The sequence below is a fragment of the Thunnus maccoyii genome, chromosome 19, assembly GCF_910596095.1.
Source record: "Thunnus maccoyii chromosome 19, fThuMac1.1, whole genome shotgun sequence".
NCBI lineage: Eukaryota > Metazoa > Chordata > Actinopteri > Scombriformes > Scombridae > Thunnus > Thunnus maccoyii.
In genome coordinates this window covers 12,343,435-12,371,334 of record NC_056551.1, presented here as the reverse complement: position 1 = coordinate 12,371,334, position 27,900 = coordinate 12,343,435, and the positions used below count along the sequence as shown (strand labels likewise).

Sequence of the window (27,900 nt, the reverse complement as noted above, 5' to 3'; positions counted from 1 at the left end):
CTAAGCAAGTGACAGCATAGAGAAAACTTTGTTAGCTACCTGCTAACTTTGCTCCATGGTTTGTTGTTGGCGATGTTGCCAGCTTGAAGCAGTTTACCAGAAACCATCGAAAGGTACCATTCCGCACACTGACAGTTTCATTTATGCTTTGATGTGAAGTTGACTTTGGTTTTTTATAACCACTGGCAAGACCGCTAACCCTAAATCAGTCAGCTTGTAGCTAATGTTATTTTAGCTAACGCTTAGCTGCCTGGCTAATAAATGAACCACTTTAAATTAGTATCAGCCGCCAGTTACTTAATTGCTGCCTAATTATACTAGATTATTGTCGACGTCTTGTGTGACGAAGTTGTTTTTAGCTTAAATGAAGACATGAAAAATAATGATGAGGTTGGCTGGCGGCTTCTTGCTAATTTACATGTTCCTCCTTTCATAGCTGGCATCAACCCTTTTCCTGCAACGTTTCACCTAGTTCCTCACATGACTTTACACCGCTATTGTCTGTGCAATTCTACCCAAAATGCAACCGTATATTTAGGTTGCATACCGAGACCGTTTTAAAGGACGAGTTCACAATTTTTCTGTTTTAAAACAGTCAGGTGCCCAAATGAACACTGGAACAATTTTTTTTATTGCTATAATCATCCTCCTGTTCATACTAGCCTGATTATTTGCAAAAATGTATTTAAAAGTTTATCTGAAGCTAATATGAAGCTTCAGCTGTCTAAATGAGTCAAATTCAAGTAGATATCATTCAGCGTTACAGTCTTTTTAGTGCTTAAGTTTCTCTTTTTGTTACTATACTTCCACTGCAGCTCAACAGGGAAACACTGTCTGAAGAAACAAAACATGGGAATTCTATGCTAAAAAGACTGTAAATGTGGCAGATATCCACTTGATATGACTAACTCAGACTGCTGAAGCATCATATAAGCATCAAATAACTTTTAGATGCATTTTTTCACAAAATGACTGTGTGGACACACTGTGGATTTTTGCCCCCATCACTTACATTGAAAGTGCATCTGAAGGGGATCTTTAACAGCCAGTATGAACAGGAGGAATGATTACAGCAGGGAAAACCTCTTTCATTGTTCATATGGGCACTTCGCTGCTGTTTTAAGACAGACTTGAAGAACTGCAAACCTATCCTTTAAACATTCTTGCCTTACAGGATGGAGTGCCATGGAGAGGATAATGAAGGAGAGCTGTGCCAGTTGACCAGTTCAGTAAGCACCCCATTTTCTTTTAAAACTTATAAATAACAAGCATAGCAGGCATATGCGACAACTGACTTAGAGTGGTGTCAATGGCAATTACTTGTTATTAATAGGATTTGAAAAGCTGTGTTATGTTTTTAGATGCTGTTAACCAGCAAAAATGACATCAAAGCACGAGTGCAACAGTTTTTGGAGGAGAGGATGCAGACCACCATGGTAAGAAGTGATAAATTATTGACAGCTTATTCTTTCAACAACACAGAAGAGCACGACCCTGCATGAAGCTTGTTTGCATTTGTGATTACGTCAAAGTAAATAACTTGTGTTGTGTCCCAAGGCCTTTTTTTCCCCATTATGTATTACAAATTTTCATAGTATACTGTTTTGTTTTGTTTTTTACTGACAAACCTTTACTTTGGAAAGTTACTGATAATTAAGATTCACAGTCTGTTTTAATGTTTTAACAAAGATGAAATACTTATTTGTTTCCACCAGCTGTTCATGTATGCATACTGTGACTTTATTTAGTCTCTTTTCCAGTTTGTACTCACTATGTACCAAAAACCTGTTTGGAATTGGTATGTACACTCACCAAGCAACTTATTAGGAACACCTGTGCAATCTGATGACCCTTATTTTGGAAAGTGTTTCTAATATTTTGTCAGGGGGCACAAACACATTTCAATATAATGCACTTCAGTACACCACCACCACAACCGCCACCACTCACTAACACCTCAATAACAAACATAAAGTAGAATTATCACCTTTCTCACAATTGTATTAGATTGCACAGGTGTTCCTAATAAAGTGCTCAGTGAGTGTAATGTTTATCTGGGACACAACTTTGGACTCTGAAGGTTAATGTTACTAAACCAGCAGCTCAAATGCCTGATGCTCTGGGCAACTACACCGCAATTCCTTTACATGTGACCATATTATTGTTTTATTGTTGTCTGTCTTGTAGCTCACAGGTGTAGTGATTGGAGCCGCAGTCGCAGTCTCACTGATTGGGATTGTGGTGCTCTTCCTTTACAAGAGATATAAACTTGCCCGTGAGTCATCCAACCTTTTCCTGAACTTCGTATCTATTCTAATGCTGTTTTGATTAATTTAAATAATTAATTTAATTTGTATATTTTTTTGTCTGCCTCTAGTTATTATTTTTTTCTGTTCAAGTTGCTGTACAATTTGGTCGTGACAGGGGTTACATCTGCATTTTGTTTTTTTGGATTCTTTGACAAGGTGATCAACAGCCTGGGGTACCTCATTATCGCTTCAGAAAGAGAGATAAAGTGCTCTTCTATGGAAGGAAAATAATGCGAAAGGTTTTCTCTATTTCTGTTTCTCTCTCACACTCATACGTAAACATTCACAGCCTGGCAGATTCATTGTATATTTATTATGATTATTATTATTAGTAGTAGTATTGTTGTTGTTGTTAACTATGTGTATTCAGGCCAACAATTATGTCGTATAAATCTCAAATTACTACATTTTCCCTGCATCAAACTCAAAGAATGAGTGTTTGTATTGTGTTGCAGCCTTGCATGAAACAGACTCCACTGGCTAATATAATCAGCAAAGCTCCAGTAATTTATCACTGTAATGCACTTTAATACAGTTGGATTTTGAATTACTTGCATGTATTCAGCTTAGTGGTGAATGCAGATCCTGATTTAATCAAGCAAGTTTTCTCCACCTCTGTCTCCATTAAATGCAGTCAAAAGCACAAAATGTCTTTTTCTGTCTGCAGTAAAAAAAAACAAACAAAAAAAAAGCACATTTAAAAACTCGATTGTGTTTTTGTTTTTCTAAGGTCCAGACATTGTCCTCGATTCCTCCTCCCACCTCTTCCTCTGTATCAAAGCAGCCGCAGCAGCGCATACGCAAAAGAACCAAAGTTCTGAGCATAGCACGCAAGTATGCACCATTAATACATTTTTTAAAAATTCTCCATGCAAGTCAAGCCATGAAACATTTCTTCTTGTTGAGTAAATGGATTAATGTAATATTTTAAATGTTTTGTTTTGTGCCTTTCAATAGAATCCTTAGGATCCGTAAAGACCCTCCCACCCTGCAACCCAAGGAACCCCCTCCCTCCCTGCTAGAGGCCGACCTGACAGAGTTTGATGTGCAGAGCTCAAATCTGCCCTCAGAGGTCCTCTATATGCTGAAGAATGTCAGGTGTGTGTGTGTGTTTGACAGAGAAATACAGAACTTTTTTTTGAGGTAGCCTCTTCTATTTTCATAATGTGTGTGTGTGTGTTCTGTAACTCGTTTTAGGGTCTTAGGTCACTTTGAGAAGCCCCTGTTCCTAGAGCTGTGTCGCCACATGGTGTTTATCGAGCTGCAGGAGGGAGAAGGTCTGTTCAGGCCAGGAGACGATGACGACAGCATCTACGTGGTCCAGGACGGACGACTCGAGCTCTGCATCCACGAGAACGTATGTGTTGCCCCTTTTTTTTTTTTTAAAAGACTAATTCAGAGTGTGCTTCCAAGTTGGACAAATTAATTTGTTTTTGTCATATAGTGGTTCTTGTGTACTTTTATGACAACTCCACCTAACATATTATACACAACGTCATTTGATCCATTGTTAATATAAAAAATACTGCACAGTACAGCTTCTAAACAAAATGTTTTAAAGCATTTTTAAAGCTCTTACTGTTTGGCAAAATAATAAACTGAGTGAAACTGGGACACATCATTGTGAAGTCAAGGCTACATGTACACGTTGCTCTGTGAAACGACTGTCACACATCATCCAGACAGATTTGTTGTGAAGGTGGCTCTACTGTAAAGTTTGAATGAAGACTCTTCAATGAATTTGTGTCTCCCTGTATTTTAGGATGGAACAGAACCAGTAGTGAAGGACGTGCTCCCAGGAGACAGCGTCCACAGCCTGCTCAGTATTCTGGACATCATCACTGTGAGCTCCGTATTTCTCCTCCCATCCACACATCAGACTAACATCTCTGCTTCAGTCTTCTTTTGCTCTCTGATCTGTCTCCTCTCCACTATTCTTATTTCCACTCATTCTATCTATATGTCTAGTTCAATTCAGTTTGTTTATTCATTACCCATATGAAATTATTCACTATGAATGAAAAGTGTGGTACGAATTAAATGTGTTATTACTTATTATTATTATTATTATGTCTCTGTGTGTCAAGTAATTAATTTATGTATTTTGCTCGGAGGCATGCTTTGTTTTGTTTTGTTTTTCTATGTTGTCACACTCATTCCTGCTCATCCATTCAGATGAAACTTGAAAAGAAAAAATTAATAAATAATTTCTTTTTTCAGGCACACACACATTGCTTTTGTGAAGAACAGATTGTACTTTACACCAACTGAAACTCATACTGAAAAATCAAGAAATCAAAGCACGGAAAAATGTCTGAAATTTGGCCAGTTTAAATAAACATTTTCAGTCTGTATCATACTTACATCATACATACAGGTGTAAAATGCTGCAAACGCTAAGCTCAAGTTCATATAATAGAATTGAAAGGTTAAAAAAAATGCCGTCAAGTCAATGAATCGTTCGAAGGACTATTCTAAATACTGTAGGTGGTTGTCATTGAAGTCAGAGATGGAGATGAAGTTTGTGTGATTGCACCCTCTGCCTTTGCCTAATTATTTTCTTTTCTGACTGTTATGTCTTGCCTCTGTCAGGGTTATCCAGCTCCTTATAAGACTGTAGTGGCACGGGCAGCAACTCGCTCCACCATCTTACGTTTACCTGCATCAGCCTTTGAGTCTGTGTTTAAGAAATACCCGGAGACGCTTGTGCGCGTCATTCAGGTAACGTACTGTCTAACAGTAAATATCCACGGTGTTTGTTTTTTCCTCCCTCTGAAACACATCACTAAATAAAACATAGTCATTTTGATCTAATTTGAATGTTATTACCATCTGATGTGTATGATCTGCTCTGTTTTCCTCACTGTTTGATTTTGATTGTATGTGTGTTGCAGATAATCATGGTTCGCCTCCAAAGAGTCACTTTCTTGGCGTTACATAACTACCTGGGCCTAACAACGGAGCTCTTCAATCCGGTAGGAGGGAAATTAATTAGCGCACACACGTTTGTGTGTATACACACTCAGTCACGCAGAGAGGCTCGCATCGGATACCTAAGCGCAATTTGAACATACACAAGCACTGAAAGGCACACACACACTCTGTCATGCACATGCAAGCTAATTTCACACAACATTAAGCACAGCATCATAACACAGTCCTTCATAACGCTCAGTGTAAATGAATAAGAATGATAACAATCCCTTCTCAGGAAACAGGGAGGGCACTATCCTTTAAACCTGGCTTGCCTCTGACTTTATGATAACTAAAAATACTCCTTCATTTTATCCTTTTTTTGGAGGAAAAAGGTAGAAAGGTGTTCATTTTGCCAATTCCTTAATGCTTTAAAATATTTTTATTAGTCATAAGTCTCTAAACATCCTCAACTTCTATTAAATATGAAGAAACCCCACATAATCTTCACATCAACGACTGAACGGTATCACAGATATTATATAAGTCCAGTTAGCATCAATTGAAACAATAAAACACAACGCATAGTTTTAGTTATAATTTTCATGTGTGTGATGGTCTGATGGCTCTTTTGAGAAGTTCTTTTATTTTCATTAATTTTTTCTTCAATAAAAATCTTTATAGTGTTGAATATCGTGACTGCATGCTACTTTTTATTTCATGCGTGCTCCGACAGAAATCACATGTCTATACTGTCAGTACCATACTCGACCCACTGACCCACACTGGATATTTTACTGTTTTTTCATTTTTTCTTGGAATTTCTAATTTTCCCAGAACCCACTGATGATGATGATGCTGTTGATGATGATGTGTTAATTTTCCAGTGCTAAAGTATATTAGAAGTAAAGATTTTCAGGGTTACTCAAAATGTAACTATAGTCCTGCAAGGCTGCAACAAAAGATTATTTTCATTATCAATTAATCTGTCGATTATTTTCTCGATTAGTTGAAATTTGTGAAAAATGTCAGTCTGTGTTTCCCAAAGTCCAAGGTGCAAACTTTCAGTTTAATCAATACATTCAAGGCCAAATAAAAAAAAAATCTACTAAAGACCAATCAGCTCTGTGACCACTGAGTATTAACTTCATCTATGGTCTTCTCATTAGCGCACGTAGTCTTGCTTTTAATTTGACAAGTTTACATTACAAATTTCTAATTGACATTGTGGGTGTATGTGATGTGCTGTTGTGTGTTGCTTTGTATTTTGTATGGTGTGTTCTGTGTGTTTTTTGCTTTGTACTGTTTGTTGTTGTGCTGTTGTATGTTTTGATTGTGGGGGACTGCGGATGTAAATTAGCTTTGAGCTAATTCCGGTGCAGTGCATCTTTTATGTTAAAAACTGTACACTGTCCCAATAAATAAATACAGTCAAAAAAAACAAACAGTCCACAACCCAAAGATATCCAGTTTACTGTCATAGAAGACTAAAGAAAATATTCACATTTAAGAAGCTGGAACAAGAAAATTGTCTGTCGATCGACTAATGAATTGCAAACTGTTTTGTTGCTTAATTGACAGGAGAGTCAGGCGATGCCCTTGTCCAATGTGAACAGTGTTATGTCAGAGGTGAACTCTGGGAAGATGACTCGCCGTTTGCACTTCCAGGACGAGTTGCCTGCTGGGTCCACCGAGAGCCCCATAGAGACAGGTCACACACCCGCACGCAATTTAAAATTGTGCTTTTTGTGGTGTTGAGACTGATCGGTTCTGGCATTTCACTTTTACATAAACAGATGGTGTAAAGGACAGCCCTTCAAACAGCTACAGGAAGCAGCGATCCATCTCGATGCCCACCGACTGCGCAGGTAGGTCACTGTCTTGGATGTCAGCAGTCACCAAATGTCTGTATTCATTTCCTGCACAGACTTATCACAGTCACTGAACTGAAAGCAAGGACACACAGACATACTTAAACTCATAATCCTCTGCCTTTGTCCTGACTTGCAGACCTGAACATGGTTTGTGAACGCGCCAGAGTCACCATGGATGAGACTCCATCCAGTCCTGTCACTCACAAAGTAAGACTCTCTTCCATGTCACCTCTTTACATCGAATCACAGGCCGGTTGTGTCGATGTAATATCACATCCCAGCTCCCACTGTACCCGCAACCACCGATCACATTCATATCATTCAGCATAACATTTTTGTTTCCTTACGTTGCTGCTTATTATCACATCATTCCTCGTAAGTCAGTCTCTTGTGCGTGTGTCTACAGTCCAGTCTGAAGAAGAGTGTGATGATGCAGCACACACCCTCAGAAGTGTTTCACTACACAGACAGCGGGGGGCAGTCTGATGCCATCTACCTCAGCAAGAGCAGCACAATCCTCCAGGCTGCTAAGAAGGACCTGCTGGGAATCATCCAGCTGCAGGTGAGAGTTTGATCACAGAAAACTGACATCAGCTGGTATAAATATTTCAGGGGTCACACATTTTTTTTTTTTTTTTTGGATAGATTAGGGTGGCAGGTCTACGACATTAGGAGAGGTGTCTGTGATGATGTAATTAAGCAGATATTCTAAACATTTTTTGTTTACTGTTGCAGGATCCTGGTCTACTTGAGGGCAGAGTGACCCTCCATCATGTCAAAGCTGGTTCTGTGGTGGCTCGTCAGGGCGACCAGGTTAGAACAACAACTTACAAAACAGTTACACTTCTCAGTTTCATGACACTAAAGTTTTAATAAAAGTTTCTCCCATTTTTGTTCTTTACATGTCAGTCAGAAGTGAAGTGAAGAAAATATGAGGTCTATCTCACTCTCTGGTGGCTTCTATCAACAAGAAAATCCATTTATTGTATTTCAGTGTAGTATTAAACATGTATTGTTCAAGTTCAGCTCCTGTCCTTTTTCTGTTATACTTGTTAGGCTTAAATTGGCAGTATCAGCTGCCAGCAGCTTTATTTTGCTATAACTGTATTGTAGAGCATATTTTGACACAGCAACCCTTAGCTACTCATATGAGATAAAGGCCTGATCTGAGCCATACAGGGAAATTAAATAAGATTTTCAGTTTTTTACAAGCTTAAGGAAGTTTGGTCCGTTCACATGCATGTGTTTTCTGATGACTTGTAATCTAATGCAAGACTTTAACCATTTTAATTTATTGTGTCTCCATATCTCCATATAATTGTGCTGTTACAAAATTCTCATAGAAATATATTGTTCTCAGTTCTCATATCTAAATAAGAGAATCTAGTTAAATTTGATCAAATTATGTCAGAGTTGAACCCAAGAAAATGTTTTTTTAAAATGATTGGATTTGGCTCTTGTGGAATGCACAAAATACAATTTAATTAAAATTAACAGTTTAACTTTAACTACATTTCATAACACATAGATCTCAGTCAATTTTTTTATTTGACAACTAATCAATGTGTCCCAGTAGCACACCTAAATTTTCACCTTCAGACTGTTAAATCTGTCCTCTTCTCTCTTTCCTCTCGGTGTTTTAGGAGGTGAGCATTCAGTTTGTCATTTCTGGCCTCCTCCACGTTTACCAGCGGATGATTGACCGCGAAGAAGACACACGTCTGTTTGTGACGCACCCTGGAGAGCTTGTCGGTCAACTCGCCGTCCTGACCGGAGAGCCCCTCATATTCACTGTCCGAGCCCAGCGAGACTGCAGCTTCCTCTCAATCTCCAAAACCCATTTCTACGAGTCAGTCATCCATGTAGAATCATGTACTCAAGATATAGAGTCTTCTGTAGAGTTAAAAAACATACTTAAACTAGATTTTTTTTTTGTCTGTTCTTCAGGATCATGCGCGAGGAGCCAAAGGTAGTGCTGAATGTTGCTCACACGGTGGTGAGGAGGATGTCATCTTTTGTCAGACAGATTGACTTTGCTCTCGACTGGATGGCTGTGGAAGCTGGCAGGGCTGTTTACAGGTATTCCACTGAGGAAAACAAGTTCAACTTCATAGACATTCTTGCATTACACATGGGAGCAGTCAATCATTTTTTAGATCCTTTCCAAACAAGTCGCCAATGGAGGCAACTTAATTCAAATCAAATTCAAATCAAGCTTGTTGGCATATTTGCAAACAAACTGAAGTTATCTGTAAATTTTTCAGGCAGGGTGAAAAGTCAGACAGTACTTTCATAGTGCTGAGTGGTCGACTGCGTTCTGTAATCATGAAGGAGGACGGCAAGAAGGAGCTGATAGGAGAGTACGGACGTGGTGACCTGATTGGAGTGGTAAGGACTATGAAAGACATAAGATGGACAGTAGGGGGGAAAACTATGAATAACTTCAGTGTGCGCACCTATATGATATGGCTGTTGATCGTCTATTTTTTCCTTAATGTCAACAAATGTGCTAAGTTTTCCTTTTCAGTCTAACAAAACAATGTGCAGATTTAAATATGCATGAGGAAAAAGTTTGTCATTAACAGTAGTTAATCATTACATTTTTACTATGTTCACTGTCCATATGTACAGTTGAGAAAACAGGGGCAGCTAGCATGCTCCTCAAAGACATAACCATCAGACTACTTTTTCTGCCAGCAAATAAAAATTCACCCAAGTATATCTTATGAATATTTAGGAAAAGAAGCAACTAGACAATAGCAACAAGCAAGCTTAAAATGAAATTTGAATAATCTGTATTGTCCTTATACAGTTATACTGTTGAATCTAAATGAAATTTTAAAAAAAGCTTGCCCTCAGAAAGTTAAACCCACATGTTTATCTTAACATTACAGTTTATGTATACTTCGAACCATTTATTCAGAATACATCATATAATTGAGTTGGACTATAATAAAAACAAAAAAATTTGTTGTGAATGAAAACAGTAATATTGCAGGGAAGGGCGCGTAAAGAGTTACGTCTGTCTGATGAAAGACGCTGTCACATGGAGCGAGCACACCAATCGCAAGACTCCGCTGATGACATATTTTAATCCATGACTTGTTTATGGTTGTCTTGCCAATGCTTTACAAGTTCTTTTGTCTGCAAACAAGCTCCATTTTTCATTAATTAAACTGGACAGATTCAGAAATAAGGCAGCTCCTCTTAGTCCGCACATAGCAGTCGGCATCCATAAGTGTTGCATTACCGGCATTGCCATGGCATGTGTGAAAAGGCGCAAGATGGAAATGTTCCTGAATGTAGCTGCATGTGTGAATAGTGAAAATGACTAGTGGTGCCTGAAAGATTATCCCAGTAATTTACCGGGAACTATGTGTGTTACACCGAAATTAAAATGTGAACTTGCAATGCATTGACAATGGACAATAACGGCTTTTTAGGGTTAGAATGTGCTATGTGTTAAGAAAAACTCACAACAGTCATTAACAGTGTTAATGGATGGCATTTACTGGTTTTGCAAATGAACTCTTCATATATTTCCCATATTGCTCACATCAAAAAAATGGATACGAATGCCAGTGCTGTTCGAATTTTCATTTCGATAACCTTCCCCTTTCTGTTGTGACCTGGAACCGTAATTCAGAGCAAAGTCACTTTGTTACACTCACCAATTTTCCCATTGGCTCATGTGGCTGGTCTCTGCCACAGAGCTTCTAATAATACCTGGGCTGATGGGTGCTATGGTTACTGTTACCTGGAGGTAGGAAGCTGTTGTCGTAGCTTCTGTGATGATGGAAATAAGATTGTTTAAAGGTGGCCAGTATTCTGAGACATATTTAGCTCCTCTGTGTTGACGTCAACTCTGGATGAGATGGAGTCATGTTGTTATATATATATATATATATATATATATATATATATATATATATATATATATATATATATATATATATATATATATATATATATATATATATATATATATATATATTTGATTTTTTTTTTTAACTTGAAGTTAACTATTCTTAATTCTTGAAAGTAGGGCTCAGCAGTCCGAGACTTACAGGAAAACATAAAACTCATTTAAAACCTACATTAAAAATGATGTGTTTCTTTAAGTAAAGTACTATTCATATTTGGTATTATTGCATTATTGTATGTGTTGTAATAATTCTAAATGGTTGGGGTTTCTCTTTCGTCTGGGATAGACCTTTTAGTTTCCTGACCGTGTCCTTTGTTTCTCTGCAGGTGGAGGCCCTGACCCATCAGAACAGAGCCACCACGGTGCACGCTGTACGAGACTCTGAGCTGGCCAAGCTACCAGAAGGAGCTCTCACCTCCATCAAGAGGAAATTCCCCCAGGTAGGGTGAACCTCCAGTGTTAAATTAAATTCAGCTGATGTGAAAAAACAATTAATTTTTGGTGGATGGAGTGTGTATATGTAGTGATCAGACAATAACAGGGGAAAAGGGGTTCCCATAATGTTTTCCTTTTTTCCCCTTTTGAATGTAAAATCAAAATTAACCTAAATGTACATCTCAGGTTGTCACCAGGTTGATCCACTTACTAGGACAGAAGATCCTCCAGCAGGTCAACGGTCCTCTGACAGGTGTGTATCTCTACATATGTAATGTTGTCTATAATGTTTGGTTTTGGCTTATCCTGTTGCAACACATCTGTGTGCACACTGCGTCTCTCTACTGACTGTTTGCTTAGGATGGTCCCAGTGGTTTAACTAATGCTGTTTGTGTATGTTTGTCCCCACCAGCTCGCAGTTTGGCCCTTCACACCCCTGGCAGTAAGTGGGATGCAGGGAATCAAGCCTCCAACCTCTCCACAGTGACAGTCCTGCCTGTATCAGAGGAAGTACCTCTCACCGCCTTCACCCTGGAGCTGCAGCATGCGCTCATAGCAATAGGTAAAAAAAAGAAAAAAGAAAAAGAAACGTGGGAGCTTGGACTTGGATGTGATGTGTTTGGTCATCTTGTATTTTAGGTATTCCCTGCTATGACATAACAGCTCTGGCTTCTCCCAGTAGAAGAATTTTCAATGTTGTGTTTACTTTAGTCCTTAATTTGAACTGAGGCTGTGCCCTCAGCACAGCTCCTTTCCTTAGGGAGTGACTGTAAGAGGGGTGACAGACCTGGGGCCTGTATCACGAAGCAAGTTCAACTTAGTTTGTTTGTGGTTAGCTGGTTAGCTGGCCTCACTGAGCCTAACATTGGCCGTCCTGGATAACCAGTATCACAAAGCTGGTTATCAACTAGCTCAGTAAACTCTGGATTTTCCAATCCAGCTATGAGGGCATCATGCGGGGTTGCTAATTACGCGCGACATCGTCAGAACCATGAATGATATGATATGAAACAAAGATACCAGATACCTTTGGGAAAATGTGGTTAGAGCGACAACCTGAAATGTAAACTATATAATCACATAACAACAATAGAATAAGAAGATGAAAACACTAGAAATAATCATTTTAAAAGTAAGGGTAAGGCTTAAAACGTGTGGGGAATTATTATACATGTCTTTATTATTGAGTATTTTTTGCTTTTTTGTTGGATGATGAATAAACTATTCTGAATATGTTGTGCACATAAAAAAAAGTTCAAAGTATTGTCGGATTGCCAAAGCAGAGAGAAGAGGAAAAGTAGTTAATGTCTCATGAGGTCTAGCTGACTGAAATGTTGCCTTTTATAATGATGGGAGCTAATCAGTGTGTGGATTATTTTTCTGATAAAAGACTACAGAGGGTTTAGTTTTTATTTGCATTCATCAACACGCAATTGCCTCATGTTATTCTGAGCCGCAGTGATGAAATCAGAGTGTAAAAACATCGAAAATGTCAGCTATCCCTTTAGGAATAAAAGAAACTTTGCACAATTAAAATGCAGCTGCAATCATCATTATGTGTTCAGTGTCGTTAGCTGTTTCTTCTTTTTGTTGGAAGCTTTGAAACCAGAGTGGATGGAAGCCTAGAAATATAAAATGATTCTACTGACCTATAAGAATATATATCGCTCCTTTTTCTTGTCACTTTATTGTAAACTCAGAACTTCTGTGCATGTCAGGATCCCATAGGAATGATGATTCAATGTTTCCAGTGATCTAGTTGGTCAGGGTTTGGGCCGTTGCCAGGTTTTGTTCAGATCCTCTGGAGTTAGCTGTTCAGCATAGGTTACCATGGTGATTTACCCCGGTTAAAAGTAAGCCAGCTTCGTAATACTGGAAAACCTGAGTTAAGCCTAAAGATAGCCAGCTAACCCACTAAGCCCCAGGTGTGTTTGTTTGTGTGTTTGTTTGTGTGTGTGTGTGTTTTAGGGTTTGGAATAAACTAAACAGGGGAAAGGGTTAAGTGAAGTACCTTTACTCTCAATGTAGCTTGTTTTATTGTAATATTTTAATAAAAACTCAGACAGCTATTCTTAACAGTGGTGCATGTTTGACTCAGGCTGATCTGGTACGATTCAAATATTGCAGTAGAACAATAAAGGAAACTGCCTTAAGAGTACTTACTTACTTTGTATGTATTTCAAAGAAATGACTTTATTTTTCTTGAAACTGCAGATAAAAGTAGAAACAGTTTAAGACTTATCAACTGTCCAAGTAAAGTGGATTTAGCTACAAGCTTTGAAAAGAAATTGACTGTAACTGCTGTAATCTTTCACATAAAGGTCCCACTCTTCTGCTGACCAGTGATATCATCAAACAGCGCCTTGGAGCTGCAGCACTAGACAGGTACGTTTCATGGCAGATTGAAATTTTACTGGACTTTAGCATTTATGTTCACTTCATCACACCCTAAATTAATCCTATAAAAGACAGTCTCTTGAACAAACATCTCAATATCTAATCTTTTCCTCTGTCATACAGCTGTTCAGTCGACTTTGTTTTTTCTTTTAGCTCTCTCCCTTTCCGACTCGCTCATTAAATTCAGTTCAAGTATGCTTTATTGGCTAAACAAGAAAATGGATCTACTGTGCGCTGCCAACTAAGTAATGCCGTCTGTCGTTAATGGACTCCTTTGCCTCTTCAGTGTCCATGAGTACCGTCTGTCCAGCTGGCTGGGACAACAGGAAGACCTCCATCGCATTGTTCTTTACCAGACAGACTACACGCTGACCCCATGGACTCAGAGGTGCATTCGTCAGGCCGACTGCATCATTATCGTGGGACTTGGAGAGCAGGACCCCGCCGTTGGGGAGGTGAGGTGTTAGTGATGGAGAAAGGTGGGAGGAGGAGAGAGGAGAGAGACTTTAATTATTGTTGTCCTTATTGATTTAAGGTCTAGAAAAATGCCCATCACAAGCTCCAAAATCCTAAGGTGATGTCTTCATGTCCAACCAAGAGAAAAGACATTAATTTTTGCAATGATATAAAACAGAGAAAAGCATCAAATCAGCAAATGTTTGGCATTTTTGTTTGATAAATGACTTAAAGTATAAGCCTGGCAGTGTAAATCAATACTTTCTGAGCCTGTCGATTATTTTCTTTGTCGACTAATCTTCAAAGCACTAGATGTGTTTTGTTCTATGGAGCTGAAAACTCTTAACCTCTTGCACAGGTGGAGCCGAATGAAAACAACAACGTGTTTATGGTCCGTGTTACAGCTGACCATACATTTTCGAGCTGTTGTTTAGAGTTCTCTCTCCAGAGAAATCATCGCACCAATTATTATTAACCGAGCTCTTGTTCTAGTCTGCCCTCTGCAAGTGTGTTATCAGACAGATCTTGGTAGAGCTGGTCTCTGTCTGACGGTCAGCTCTGATCATTATGCTCTAGAATCACGGCTACACCCGCCAACTTAATGGTCACACAGGCTGTGAATAGTTTGTATTTGACCTTTTGGAGCATATGGGGGAGAAATGAGAAAAAAGGTGGATGGATGTTGTGAAAGAGAGGTGGGTTCGGAGGGAAAGAAAGTGCAGCTGATGAAGGAAAGAGAGATAATTGCTTTCGCAGGGAGGAATGGGCAAAGAGAAAAGAAAGGAATGTATCCCCATTTAACAGGAGATGGTGGGAGAAATGGAAAGATGGATCAATATTTGCTCAGGCACAAGAATGAGTCATAGCTCTTGCTTGATTTTTATCTTTCAGGACACACACACACACACAAAGACACCCTCTCACCTTGCACACTAAACCTTTAGCAGAGGGCCTGTTGACCGGGTGGATGATCAGACCTTCCTTTCAAACAAATTTAGCCTTTTTCTTTAAGACTGCTCATTCAGGAACGTCATAAAATAAGACTATCATCTGTGAAATTGCACTTGAATAAAATAAATCAAAATGTTATAAAAAATAAAAAAAATTCATCTCTTAAATAACCTTCCCATCCTGCCCTTTTTGCTAAGACTGCTGCCTAAAATTCTCAAATTCCCAAACATAACATGAACCAGGAGGTACATATCTATACAAGTGCTGATGTTGTGTTCAATTAAACCTACTGTAGTTTCTAATAGTTGTGAATTTGCAGTTTTTTTCTGGGCTAGAGTCTCGAAATTCCTGTGCAAGCAGTGCATACTATGAGCCACTCTGAAGAAAGCGAGGAGTATAAAATGTTCTTAAACATCTGTGCTCGATGCCTTCCCTTTAGCTTGAGCGTATGTTAGAAGGAAGCGCAGTGCGTGCCCAGAAGCAGCTGGTGCTGTTGCACAGAGAAGACGGCCCCCCGCCCAAAGGCACCGTGGACTGGCTCAACATGCGAAGCTGGATCTCCAGACACCTCCATCTCTCCTGTCCTCGAAGGGTCTTCTCTAAGAGGAGCCTGCCCAAACTGGTAGGAATGGAGAAGATGGCCACAGTGTTGTATTCTTTCTCTCATTTCTCATCTGCAAATCAAAGTGATTTCCTTCAGTTTTTTCATTTTCATTTCAGCCTCAGATTTTCTCATAATCTTTTCTCTTATATTCACCAGTCCTTCTCCTTCTTCTCACTCCCTCTCTCTAGTTTTAATTAAAGCCATCTCCCTTTTTTTTTTCAGTTGGAGCTGTATCAACGTGTGTTCGAGAAGCCAGCAGACCGCCACTCAGACTTCTCCCGTCTGGCTCGAGTCCTCACTGGCAATGCTATTGCTCTTATCCTAGGAGGAGGAGGGGCCAGGTAACACTCACCCCGCTGTCTGTTTTCCCAACCACTCTAAAGTTCATGTCAAAATATACTGTGATGTAGCACATGAACATTTAGATCTAACACCACTTTTGGGCCTAATGTGTTTTATAATTGTCAGAGCTTCAGAGCATCATCACAAAGATTTTTGGTTCTTAAAGGATAGGTTCACAGTTTTTCAAGTGTTTCTTAAAACAACAGTCAGGTGCCCATATGAATATTGAAACAGGTTTTGCTTGCTGTAATCATTCCTCTTGTTGATACTGACCATTAAAAGATCCCCTCCAAATATGCTTACAAAGTAAGTGATGAGGGACAAAATCGACAGTCCTCGTTTTGAGAACAAATTTATCAAATTCTGATATAATAATCTGAAGATAATATGAAGTTTCAGCCATCTGAGTCATTAGTTAGTCAAATAAAGTGGATATCCTCCACAGTTACAGGATCTCAACAAAATGTGCGTACACCTGTGTCTTTTTGATATAATAGATATGTTTATCTTTTACCTTTTTATCTTCTTCTTCCATGTTTATTTCTCCACCCTTCCAATCAGGGGCTGCTCCCAGGTGGGGATAATGCGAGCTCTCTGTGAGGCCGGCATCCCGGTGGACCTCATTGGCGGCACGTCAATCGGTTCCCTGATGGGGGCGCTATATGCTGAAGACCGTAGCCACAGCCGCATGAGGATGAGGGCTAAAGAATGGGCAATGGTGAGAGTCAAAGCGACAGCTATTTGTTGTAACTACCACCTTTTTCTTAACTGACACCAGTCATTTTATAAATCCAAATACTATAGCAAGAGTGGATCATATTTTGCTTCAAGAGTGCATCACGGATTTTATTCCATTTATCATCAAATCAAGCTCAATTCCCATAATCTCATGAGAATTCCTGCGTTCTTAAGCCCTGTATTCAATTAGCTTACAGTAAAACGTTGATGCCTCTCGACCTTGATCAAACATCCTCAAGATGTTACATAATATCTGCTGACTGCAGAGCTTATGACCGACAAGGGTTTTCTCTTGATGGCGTAATTATAATCATCTCCAGAATGAGGCTAAATAATTTTGACAAACAAATGACTTAAGTGGGATCATTTCGCAGATAAATAGTGTTCTTTTTTGTGAAAGGGAAGCAGATTTACATTTGCTCCAGTGTCTCTTTAGAGAAAGGAATATTTTCAAGCACTGCTTTGCTTTGAAGTTTTCCACAGACTGTCGAGAGTCTGTCTTTGTGAAGGTGACTCTTTGTAAAAAACCAAATTATTTAATGCGCACTTAACCATGCTGTGCTAATTAACTATCGTTAGTAATGGGGCGGTGTTGCATATACAGCCCTAGATGTTTGCACCTCCAGCTCATGAGCAGAATATTTTAGCTGCAATTTGAAATTCATCTGTATGTCTTAAATACTGTGACCATCCGTAATGGCTGATTTGAGACACCTGCTGTGTCTCCGGGTTTGTGGGCAGAGCATGTGGTAGGATTTGTCTTCGTCACAGTGTGTCCAGCCCCTCCTGCTCGAGCTCTGTCCTTGGTGCTGAACCTTGGCTGTAGAAGCAGCTGGCAGGGCTGCTGCTCCATAGTATCTAATTAAAAGAACCACTGTTGTAATAAAATGATTTCATCGTTTAGCAAAGTAAGATGGACAAAATGAGAACTGGACAGTTTGCTCTGTTGAAATGTTCATGTTTTCTATGAGGAATGAATTTATCTTTTTAAGATTTTTCAAATTACTAAGAAAAGCATGTAGTTACTTTTCAGGTAGAAACCTCTTGTGTACACCAAGGGGAGGGAAAAACAAGATAAAAAAAACTTCCTGTTCAGCACCCACAAAAACAATAAATCAAAACCTGGCAAGTTTTATTTTATATTAAATGAAACTCTTCCATTTTAGTGGCTGAATTCTGCTTTGTGCATGAAAATTGTACATTTTGCAGTCGTGTAGTCGGAAAGAAACCGTTAAATCCCTTATTTGTCGCCTGTAGGAAATGACCTCAGTGTTCAAGAAGGTTCTGGATTTGACATACCCTGTCACCTCCATGTTCTCCGGTGCTGCCTTCAACTCCAGCATCAGCAATGTCTTCAAGGGCAAACAGATAGAGGTAAGTGAGATGCCCCCAAAGCCCCGACCAATAGAATGAGAGGAAGAAGAAGAGCACAGAGAAGACAAAAAATAGTTTCAGCTGATTAAGACACAAAAACAATGTGGTGGTGGTGCAGGATAAATAAACGTATCATGAGCCTATTATGTTTATCTGTTTCGATGTAACCTTTTGTGTGCACAGGACCTTCGGATCCCATATTTCAACATTACAACTGACATCACCGCCTCTGCCATGAGAGTACACACTGATGGTAGGTACAGAAATGTTTCCTTAAAAAATCCTTTTGTTCTTGTTTGCTTAAAGGGTCAGTTCACGCACAAGACAAAAAATAAAGTTTTCTTACCTAACTTACGTTTCTAGCTATGCAGCTAGTTCTCATTTTATATGCCCAGGTTTTCTACCCCTGAGATTTCTGCCACTGTCTGCACTGGTGAACTGACCCTTTAATTAGTCTCATTGATGACTTTAATTTTCTCAGTTCAGGTCGGTTGCTTTCAATTAAATACATAGTGGTTAAATAGGCATAAAACATTAAGAGTTGTGTGTATGCTTTTTGAGGTTCGCTGTGGCGGTATGTTCGTGCCAGCATGTCTCTGTCTGGGTATCTGCCTCCTCTCTGTGACCCCAAAGATGGACACTTACTGATGGATGGAGGTTACATCAACAACCTGCCAGGTTTGTTTAATACTTCATACCTCCCTTGGCATTCTCTCTCTGTGTCCTAGTATATTTGCTTAGTTGTGTTCATTCATGCCTTCTTATGCCTCTGCGACAGTGACAGCTGTGGCCGGAGGCAGTATGTTTTCCGGGTTGTCCATCCGTCTCATTCCTGTGAATGCAATATCTCAGGAAGGCCTTTAGGGAATTCCTTCAACTTTGGCACAAACATTCACTTGATGAATGGATGAACTGATTAGATTTTGGTGGTCAAAGGTCAAGGTCACTGTGACCACAAAACACGTTTTTGACCATAACTCAAGAATTCATATGCTGATTATGACAAATTTTCACACAAATGTCCAATAGGATAAAATGATGAAGTGATGACATTTTATATCCAAAAGGTCAGTGTTCTGCAAAAACACTTGTCTGGCCATTATTCAACAACATAACTCAGGAACAGAAGGGGAGATTACGACCATATTCCACATTTTGTCAGATACTGAACTGGTGACACTAATCTTGGGTGCCCACCTTGAAACTGTGTTTTATTAAATTCCTCTTCACTACAAATGTTATGAGTCTGGACAGACATGGATATAAATTGCAACGACTGGTTGGCGAAGGCATAAACTGCAAGGCAGTATTTGTAGTTTTTTACTATTTTACCTTCTCTGTATTAGTGATGTGCAAGTCATGAACGAATCGTTTGACACAAATGACTCTTTTTACTGACTCGGGAGTGACAAGTCCTCGTCTCCACTATCTTGTTCACTTACTCGCCCCTCCTACCTGCTACTAGCTAACTAATGCGACTGCAAAGACAAGGCAAGACAGTGTCACTATCGTGCAACTCTTATCAACCGTATCAAGTTAATTACTGTACTAACCTAGCACTGTGAAAAAAAAGCAACCAATTTGGCACTTGTTTCAACTCGGCTGCACGAATCACTCACTCACTCACTTACTCAGTACTTGCTCTCCCAGCCTGAAGTCCGCCCCATGCCCTGAGCTGAAGGTCTCTGGCTGCATGAATCACTCGCTCACTCACTCAGTACTCGCTCTCCCAGCCCAGTGCCCGCCCCCTGCCTTGAGCTGAAGGTCTTGGGTTGCACAGATCACTCACTCACAAGGTACTCACTCTCCCACCCCGCAGCCCGCCTCCTGCCCTGAGCTATAGTAGTTACCTGGATGTATCTGCGGAGTCCTCTAGCTCAGGCTGCACAAATCACTCACTCACCTAGCCATTAGTTCCATGTGACAGTCAGTAGACGTCCATAAACTGTAATTTGTCCCTTTTTAGTGACTCATTTCACTATCAGACTTTGATCCATTCGGTCTGATAACATATGGAAAGTCTAGAAGTGCCGCACAATTAAAGTGAGTGACTCATACAAACTGTCAGTAAAAAGAGTCGAACCTCCCATCTCTACTCTGTATGATTGATCAGTTCACAAAACTCTCTTCTTCTTCTTCTGTCCCAACTTTGATTCTGTTTCCACCTCTCCTCCCAGCTGACGTGGCGCGCTCCATGGGGGCCAAAGTGGTGATAGCTATTGACGTGGGCAGCCGGGATGAAACCAACCTCACTAATTACGGCGACTCGCTCTCCGGCTGGTGGCTGCTATGGAAACGCCTCAACCCCCTAGCTGAGAAAGTTAAGGTAATGGATTGATTAAAAATAAAGGCGCAACTTACTGTGCGAGGATGTGTTTTTTAAAAATAAATGAGTCATATGAATATCAATGAGGCTATTTTTGGAGTCTTTTTTTTTTTTCAATGATACATATGTTTGCTACACTTGTCAACTGCAGGTGTTGAACATGGCGGAGATCCAGACTCGGCTGGCCTACGTCTGCTGCGTGAGACAGCTGGAGTCTGTGAAGAACAGTGACTACTGCGAGTACATCAGACCCCCAATTGACAGATACCGTACACTGGAGTTTGGCAAGTTTGATGAGATTGCTGTAAGTTTGTTTTATCTCAAATGTTGCCTCAGCTGTTGGTTATTTGTTTCTTAACTCAGGTGACTCAGGTTTAACCCCGATCATGAGTAATTACAAAAGTGTTGATTTCAGTAACATCAGACAAATTCCTTCAAGGTATTTTGAATCATTGTGTATCAGCATGGCTTTTAATGATTTTGGCCAACAGTAGAGCAAACATATTGGTATGTGAGTGCTTGTGTGTGTGTGTGTCTGTGTCATGTAGGAGGTGGGATACCAGCACGGCAAGACTGTGTTTGATGTGTGGACTCGCAGTGGAGTGGTGGAGAAAATGATGAAAGACAGACACCAGGAGGAGTTCCACAACACCCAAAGCAAGAACAATGTAAGGATGGAGGGAGATGAAAAACATACAGGGACGCTGTTGAGAATATATGACGTTCAGTGTAGAGCAACAATAGAGTATGGGCTTCACGATATGACTATAGATTCTGATGAAAATTATAGATAGATGGATGTATCTACATCTACAAATGTGTTTTTGCTTAGTTTAAAGAATTTCTATATGAAAAGATGCTTGCTCTATTTTCATTATCGATTAATTTGCAGATTATTTACTCATTATGCCCCCTATAACTTCCCAGAGTCAAAGGTGACGTCTTCAGATGTCTTGTTTTGGCCAACCAACGACCCAAAACCCAAACATATTCAGTTTACTATCATGTATGACAAAGATAAGCATCAGTTCGTCACATTTGAGAAGGTGAAACCCGATAGTTTTTCCACATTTTTAAAAAAAATGACCAAAACAATTCAGTTGTCAAAATAGCTGCCGATTAATTTGCTGTCAATTGATTAGTTTGCTCAATCACTGCTCTGTAATAGTACACAGTTATACCAAAATAAGCAGTTTAGGCACTCTTGTGATCAATACACATTTATTCAGATCTGTCATTTATACACTAATGAAACACCCTTGTTATTAACATTCTCTATATAACTAGACATTATCATTGATTTCATAGGAGTATCAATGAGTATCTCTATATTAAATCTCACATATCATCAACAACCCTGGCGTACATCATTATAACCAATGTGAAAAAATTGCACACTTAATCCAAACACAAGCAAGTGTAAATCCATTACTAAGTCTAAGTAGCCATAACAGTATATACATATATATATATATACACACACACACAGGCTCTCATCAGCTTGATGGCAAAATTAGGGAACTGTGAGGTTTACTTATCTAAAAGGTCTCACAGTAACCAGTAACCACCACACATCTGCTCAGACCAATTTCACATCCTCTCGGGTTTGCTTGTTATCTGCCAACTCATCTGCATACCATGCATGTTTAATCAGCCAAATGGTTACAGCTTTTGTTATGTTTTCCCCTTCTTGTGTTATTGATCTACACTATATGTGCTCATTGTCAGCTGCATTTCGTTGTCAACAGCCTCATATTTTAGGCCTTTGGCTACACCGTTGTTAAAGTATAACACTCATAACATTAAGACAATGAATCACAGTGTGCTCTTAAAGCACAGGGAAACAGATTTACGGTACACCTGATCTGTCCCCCAGCAATGTCAAAGGAAGATAAAGGATCAACTAAACAAGGGAGGAGGGAGAATGATGGGAGAAAGATGAGATATTTACCCCTCAATCGGAGCAACAACATGAGGAGGATGAAGGGAAGAATAGTATGATTGATTGTGAGTTATGACAATCGCCGAAAAGCAACAAACTAAAAAAACTGAACGATTTATGGAGAGAAGAATGGAGCTACAGTCACGGCTGCGGATTTGAAACAACAATGCTTAAGAATGCCTTATAAATAAATCCCATTTTATTTAAAACAATAGCCATCCCACATACAGTTAATGAGGGCCTTTCTATTTCCAAATGCAACTGTAGGGTGCAATTCTCAGGAGGAAATAATGCATCACTTCCTGTGGTGGATTCTACATTGTATGTTCAGATGGTATATAATTATGGCATATATATAAAAAAAAAAAACAAATGAGGGAGTTTGTGTGGCTAAAAAAAATGGTTTAATTTAGTTCAAAAAATGCAAATAAGCAGCAGCTCAAGATTACAAGAAAAGACAGTCGTCTCAGCGATTAGGAAAATGATAAATGTGACACGTAGTATCACCACAGGTGTCACTGAAGAACCAGAACATACACATTTTGTCCTTAAAGGTTTAATATGCAGGATGTTTCTAAAAAACAATGTATAGACTCATACAAAAATAATCCCTCTCAATCATCATTTATGACCCACTAGAAGTGTGTGGCAGTGTATTTATCTACAGAGACTCTGCCCTCTGTCTGTATTTTCTTATTATTTTGCTTCTGAGCGACAACCTTTTGGCAGTGGGTGTGTAGCCCCCCAGCCAATAACAACATGCAGATGTGAGGTCGGCACTCTATAAAACCGTAGTGACCAGATTACATCACCGTCTCTGTCTTTCTCTTCTGCTCCACTCTGCTCTGTGTCATGAATGTATAAAGAGCTGCAGGTCTGTGCGTCCGCTTGACACAGGGCGGGGCTGAGCTACACACACACGCAGAGCAGAGAGGCCACAGCGAACAAGATGAAGCTCTGCATTCACACAAAATTCCGGCAATACTTTCTGCAGGGTTGTGCAGAGGTGTGGGCATGTTTGTTTGTGCTTTAGAATGAAACTGTTGCGAAACAATCAGAAAATCATCATTTTATTTCTCTGATTCACGGCTTTGTTCTCACCGGAGCTGCTCGCTCTCTTCATTTACTCTCTAGCTCGCTTGATCGCTTCTCTCTTGCTCTCAGACAGAAAGTGAATTGAAAATGGTCAAATGACGAAAAAAATCTACATCAGAAAGAGTCTTTCCCTGGTTTCCTTTCAGTTGTTTCCTATAATGATTGGTATTGTGTTAACATAGTGGAGACGGGGTTGTCAGTCTGAAAATGCAGCATGGGGACAGAAATTTGGGGATTTTTGTGTCTCTTCATCACTTGAACAGGGTCCAACATAATCGATGGCCCGGGGCCACGTTTACACAGTTTAGGACAATGGAAGGACATTTCTCTTTGTTTGATAATGTTGAAAGTAAAGTCAGGCTTTGTTGTCGGCTTCCTGACTCATTTTAAAAAAAGACGAGAGAAAAAGAGAGAGAGCGCGAGCAAGCTGAGAGCATGAGCAAAAAAGAGTGCAGCCAGCGAATGAGAGAAATAAAAAGTTATTTTCATGGTGGTTACGTTGTAAAGCACAAATAAATAACCATCAAACACTCAACAGATGATTTATCTTGGAGACAGACGCCCTTAATTTCTGTTTCATTTTCTTCCTCTGTATTCCTCCTTTCCTTCATTACAGTTCAACTCCATGTCTGTGGTGGACAGGTGGCTCCTGGCAGCAGACAGAAGGAGCCTGCAGTGAACATGCGCACACAAACAAACACCATTATGTTCTTTCTCTCACTGTTCTATCTTAACGAGTACATTTCTGCAGATCTCTCAGCATTGTCTTAAGACGAGTTTATTATCAAGGTCATCCATACTCGCTGAAATGTTATCATCATAAATTCTGTTTTCTTCTCCTTATATACTCTATACTCTCTGCCTTTACACAAAATATAGAGAAACCTACATTTATACACCATTCATTTACTGATCCAATATGTGCCTAATTTTATATTTTGCATATTTGTGTAATAAAAACATTACATATTAATAACTAAAGGAAAACAACCAAATTTAAAGGGAACTTCGCTGTTGTATGTATTACACATACAATGAATAAATCACCCAAATTATGGGAAAAAGTTATTTTTATTTCAAGTGGACCAGTGGGGAAAAATGTTACGCTGGACACTGCTTGAATGAAAAATGTTTTCACAATACATCAGTTTAAATGTGCGGTACATGTGCACACTGTGGATTACAGTAAATAGAGACAGAGAAAGCTTCTCCTCAATGAAACTGCTGGCTGCTATTTATGTTTGCATCAGTGTACGTATGGAGGAATATATTATACTGTAGTGTTCTAACGGACGAGGTGCTGACACCTGGCAGCTGGTGTAGTTAGAGCACAGTTGGTTAAAGTGGCTATAATCAGCATTTTTTATAATAACAATGTATCAAATGACAGTGTGTATTGTGAGAGGCGTCGCTCATACTGATGAATGTACAGAGTGAATATATACACACACAGCTCCGCAGCTCCCCTCGGCTTTTATGGAGCTTTATACAGATTTTCAGCTCATTGTTTTCAGCCACAGCAGGCAGCTGTTTTCAGAGAAAAAGCTCTATAAACTGACCGTACACTACCTGCTCAAACACACAAACACAGTCGGCGATTAGCTGGTGAACATAGTGGAGCATTTAGCAGCTTAAGAGCCAGATATTTCCTTCAGGGAGTTGGTACAGATCAAAAAGCAGAACCAAAGGAGAGTGAATATTGGACAGAAACATGACTCCAAATGAAAGAATGTTGCTCCGTAACTGCTGGATGTGTAAATAAGCAACTATTTGTTTTACATGTTCAAAATATCAGCTTAAAAGGTTAAATGTCTGTGTTGTGTTCACAACTTGTTGGCGCTGCCTCCAAGTGGTCAAAAACATCACATCAATATCTTTCCCATTATTGGTTGGCTTAGTCTATTTTGTCCGTTTTTAATGTGTGTGTGTATTTCTTTCAGGTGGTGGCATGTCCCAATGCTTCCTTCACTGACCTGGCAGAAATCGTATCCCGCATCGAGCCTGTCAAACCTGCTCTGGTGGACGGTAAAACTCCCAACACACACTTTTAGCCACACCTGCAATCATACTTTGTGTTTAAAAAAAAAAAAAAAAAAAAAAAAGACGGTGTACGCACAGTGTCGAATAAGAGGCATGCTATTACTCTTTCTCCTCCATGTTTGTCTTTCCTGTGGTTGCGCTTATTTGTTTTTGGATTGGTTTTCCTTTTCCTGTCATACTCTATTAGCAGATGAATCTGTTTCACATAGAGGAGGAAATGGATAGCTGAATCCCCAGTGTTGAATAAATTATGTGTGTACACAGGCTGGTAGCTGTAAGATGCTAATGGAAAAAGTGAACATACATAGGCAAATTCAGTATCGCAAATTAAGCATTTGCAAAAAAAGTTACATGTTCAAATTACATTTAGAAACCATGTTTAACAGCAACCGATGATTGTGATGTTTGAAGATGTTGCCTCTCCATCCTCCTCCTTTTCCCCCCTCTCTTTTCTAAACTATTTTCCATCCATCACTCATCAATCTGCCCTGCTTGACTTCACACATTCTTTGCTTTTTCTGACTCATTCACCTGCACACCCACTTTCATTTGTCACCTCTTCCACACCCCACCTTTTCCACTTATTCACCCACACTGTGCTTCTTTGTTTCCCGTCCTCCACTCCTTCCCTTCATCAGACGAGTCAGAATACCACACTGACTATGAGGAGGAGGCAGTGGAGAGCGCTCTGTCTGACATGGAGCTGTACGGTCGCTATGGAGAGCACACTGAAGGGGAGGAGACTGCTGACACGGTGCGAACCTCTGGTCATTTGGGTAGACAATATGAGATTTCTTCTGCTAAGTACAGCACTTTAGTCATTACATTTCAGTCTAAAACGAGCGTCTCTGGGTAAAATATAAACGTCTACACATTTTCATTATTATTGTGCACAATCACTTTTTCTTATATCTAGACTTTGGGAACGTCAAGAGTTTCTCGCTGGCCATTGTACAAAAAGAAATGAAAGTTCATTCTGGAGCCAGGCCAATTCATGCTTTAAAGAGTAATCAATAATACCATGAAATCTATTTCAGAAAATAATTGGAAGGCACTGCAAGGCCACCTAATTCAACTAAAATGATATTTTCCCTCTAGTTAAGAGCCAGGGCCGGAGGAAGCTGTAGGGCTATGACTTTGAGTCGAAAATAAAGGAATTTTCTGTAGTAAAGCCAAGACTCAATAAAGGCTTGAAAACTGTTGAAAATCAGATTAAAAAAAAATAAATGATCGCATATGCTCAGCTCTGTTTGTTTCATAGCTGATGGGAAGAAGACTGAGCATCTGTTTAGATTTGCTTCACAAAAAATAGTAGTTTTAAGCCATGTAGTATTGAAAGTCCCCCTCTGCTCAAAAATGTGTTTTTCTGATTGTCTCCTGACTGCGATGTTTGAGCTTCACTTTGCAGAGTTTGACACTAAAAGGCCGTTTTCAAATTAATTTGCCGAAGGAGGAAAGTTTCTCTGAGCTCATCTTACATCTGAGTTTAAGGGGTGGGCCTTCAAGCATGAGCTTTGCCTCCTAAAGGGGAGCATGTGAAGGTTTTAACATTTATTGTTGGTGAATAGCAGAACTTTTCTATCAGTTTAATTTTGAACAGATGGAGAAATTCAGATAATTAAACCCTTGAATTAAGAATATCCACCAGACAAGTCAATGATACTTTATAAATAACAGAAAGGAAACAAAATTCCCAATAGGCAGGACGATGCATCAACAGAAACTGCGTCAATTTATAGTGACACATTCAGTCTTCTGTACTGACACTTCTCTGATAGATAACCTTGCTTCTGATCCTCAGGATGAAGAGCTGGAAGGGAGACGTGCGCACTGCATTACCGCACTCACCAGCAGCAGCCACCCTCAGTCCCCCGCCGTCCTTGAGCGTCCACAGGACGACCCGTCAAACCATGAAGTCCTTTCCAAACATTCCATTAAGTGAAGACCAGTTTCATGAACTCTACCCGAACAGGTCATCACAGTTTAACCTGCCTGTCTTTGCCTCATTTCACCTTCCGGTCTGTCCCACACGACTCTACCTGCTCTCTCATTCTGCCCATGAGACTGTCAGTGACAGTGATTACCATTTTGCCCTCTGTAACCTGGCCTTGTTAGCTGTGTGGCTGACATAACAAATGGATGGTCCCTTTAGAAAAAAAAAAAAAACCCAAAAAATGAA

The 27,900-nt window shown here is 39.6% G+C and overlaps 1 protein-coding gene across 3 annotated transcripts; it reads left to right on the top strand.

Annotated features, from left to right (window-relative positions):
- On the top strand, positions 1-27,900 carry pnpla7a (patatin-like phospholipase domain containing 7a). Of its 3 annotated transcripts, none has more exons than XM_042394256.1 (36): positions 1-113; positions 1,175-1,224; positions 1,362-1,436; positions 2,188-2,275; positions 2,466-2,548; positions 3,040-3,143; positions 3,267-3,407; positions 3,507-3,666; positions 4,072-4,152; positions 4,902-5,030; positions 5,204-5,284; positions 6,804-6,933; positions 7,019-7,090; positions 7,233-7,303; positions 7,503-7,658; positions 7,832-7,909; positions 8,740-8,945; positions 9,044-9,175; positions 9,361-9,484; positions 11,348-11,461; positions 11,643-11,709; positions 11,869-12,018; positions 13,778-13,841; positions 14,140-14,308; positions 15,700-15,882; positions 16,087-16,205; positions 16,768-16,924; positions 18,202-18,318; positions 18,502-18,571; positions 18,880-18,996; positions 20,496-20,644; positions 20,796-20,948; positions 21,193-21,312; positions 25,622-25,706; positions 26,360-26,475; positions 27,523-27,900. In XM_042394256.1, exons 3-36 carry the CDS (start codon positions 1,362-1,364, stop codon positions 27,661-27,663), a joined length of 4,002 nt encoding a protein of 1,333 aa, XP_042250190.1. In that variant the 5' UTR covers positions 1-113; positions 1,175-1,224; the 3' UTR covers positions 27,664-27,900. The 3 variants fall into 3 exon arrangements, with proteins under 3 accessions (XP_042250190.1, XP_042250189.1, XP_042250192.1); XM_042394255.1 differs by having other exon boundaries at positions 1,175-1,229; XM_042394258.1 differs by lacking the exon at positions 26,360-26,475 and having other exon boundaries at positions 1,175-1,229; positions 27,523-27,609.

What these genes read in the sequence shown, in the direction of transcription:
- pnpla7a (XM_042394255.1), top strand. Translation starts at nt 1,176, where the DNA reads ATGGAGTGCCATGGAGAGGATAATGAAGGAGAGCTGTGCCAGTTGACC. An exon ending in TATATGCTGAAGAATGTCAG is followed by an intron (nt 3,408 to 3,506) that starts GTGTGTGTGTGT and finishes AACTCGTTTTAG; the next exon opens with GGTCTTAGGTCACTTTGAGA. An exon ending in GGGCTAAAGAATGGGCAATG is followed by an intron (nt 16,925 to 18,201) that starts GTGAGAGTCAAA and finishes TGTCGCCTGTAG; the next exon opens with GAAATGACCTCAGTGTTCAA.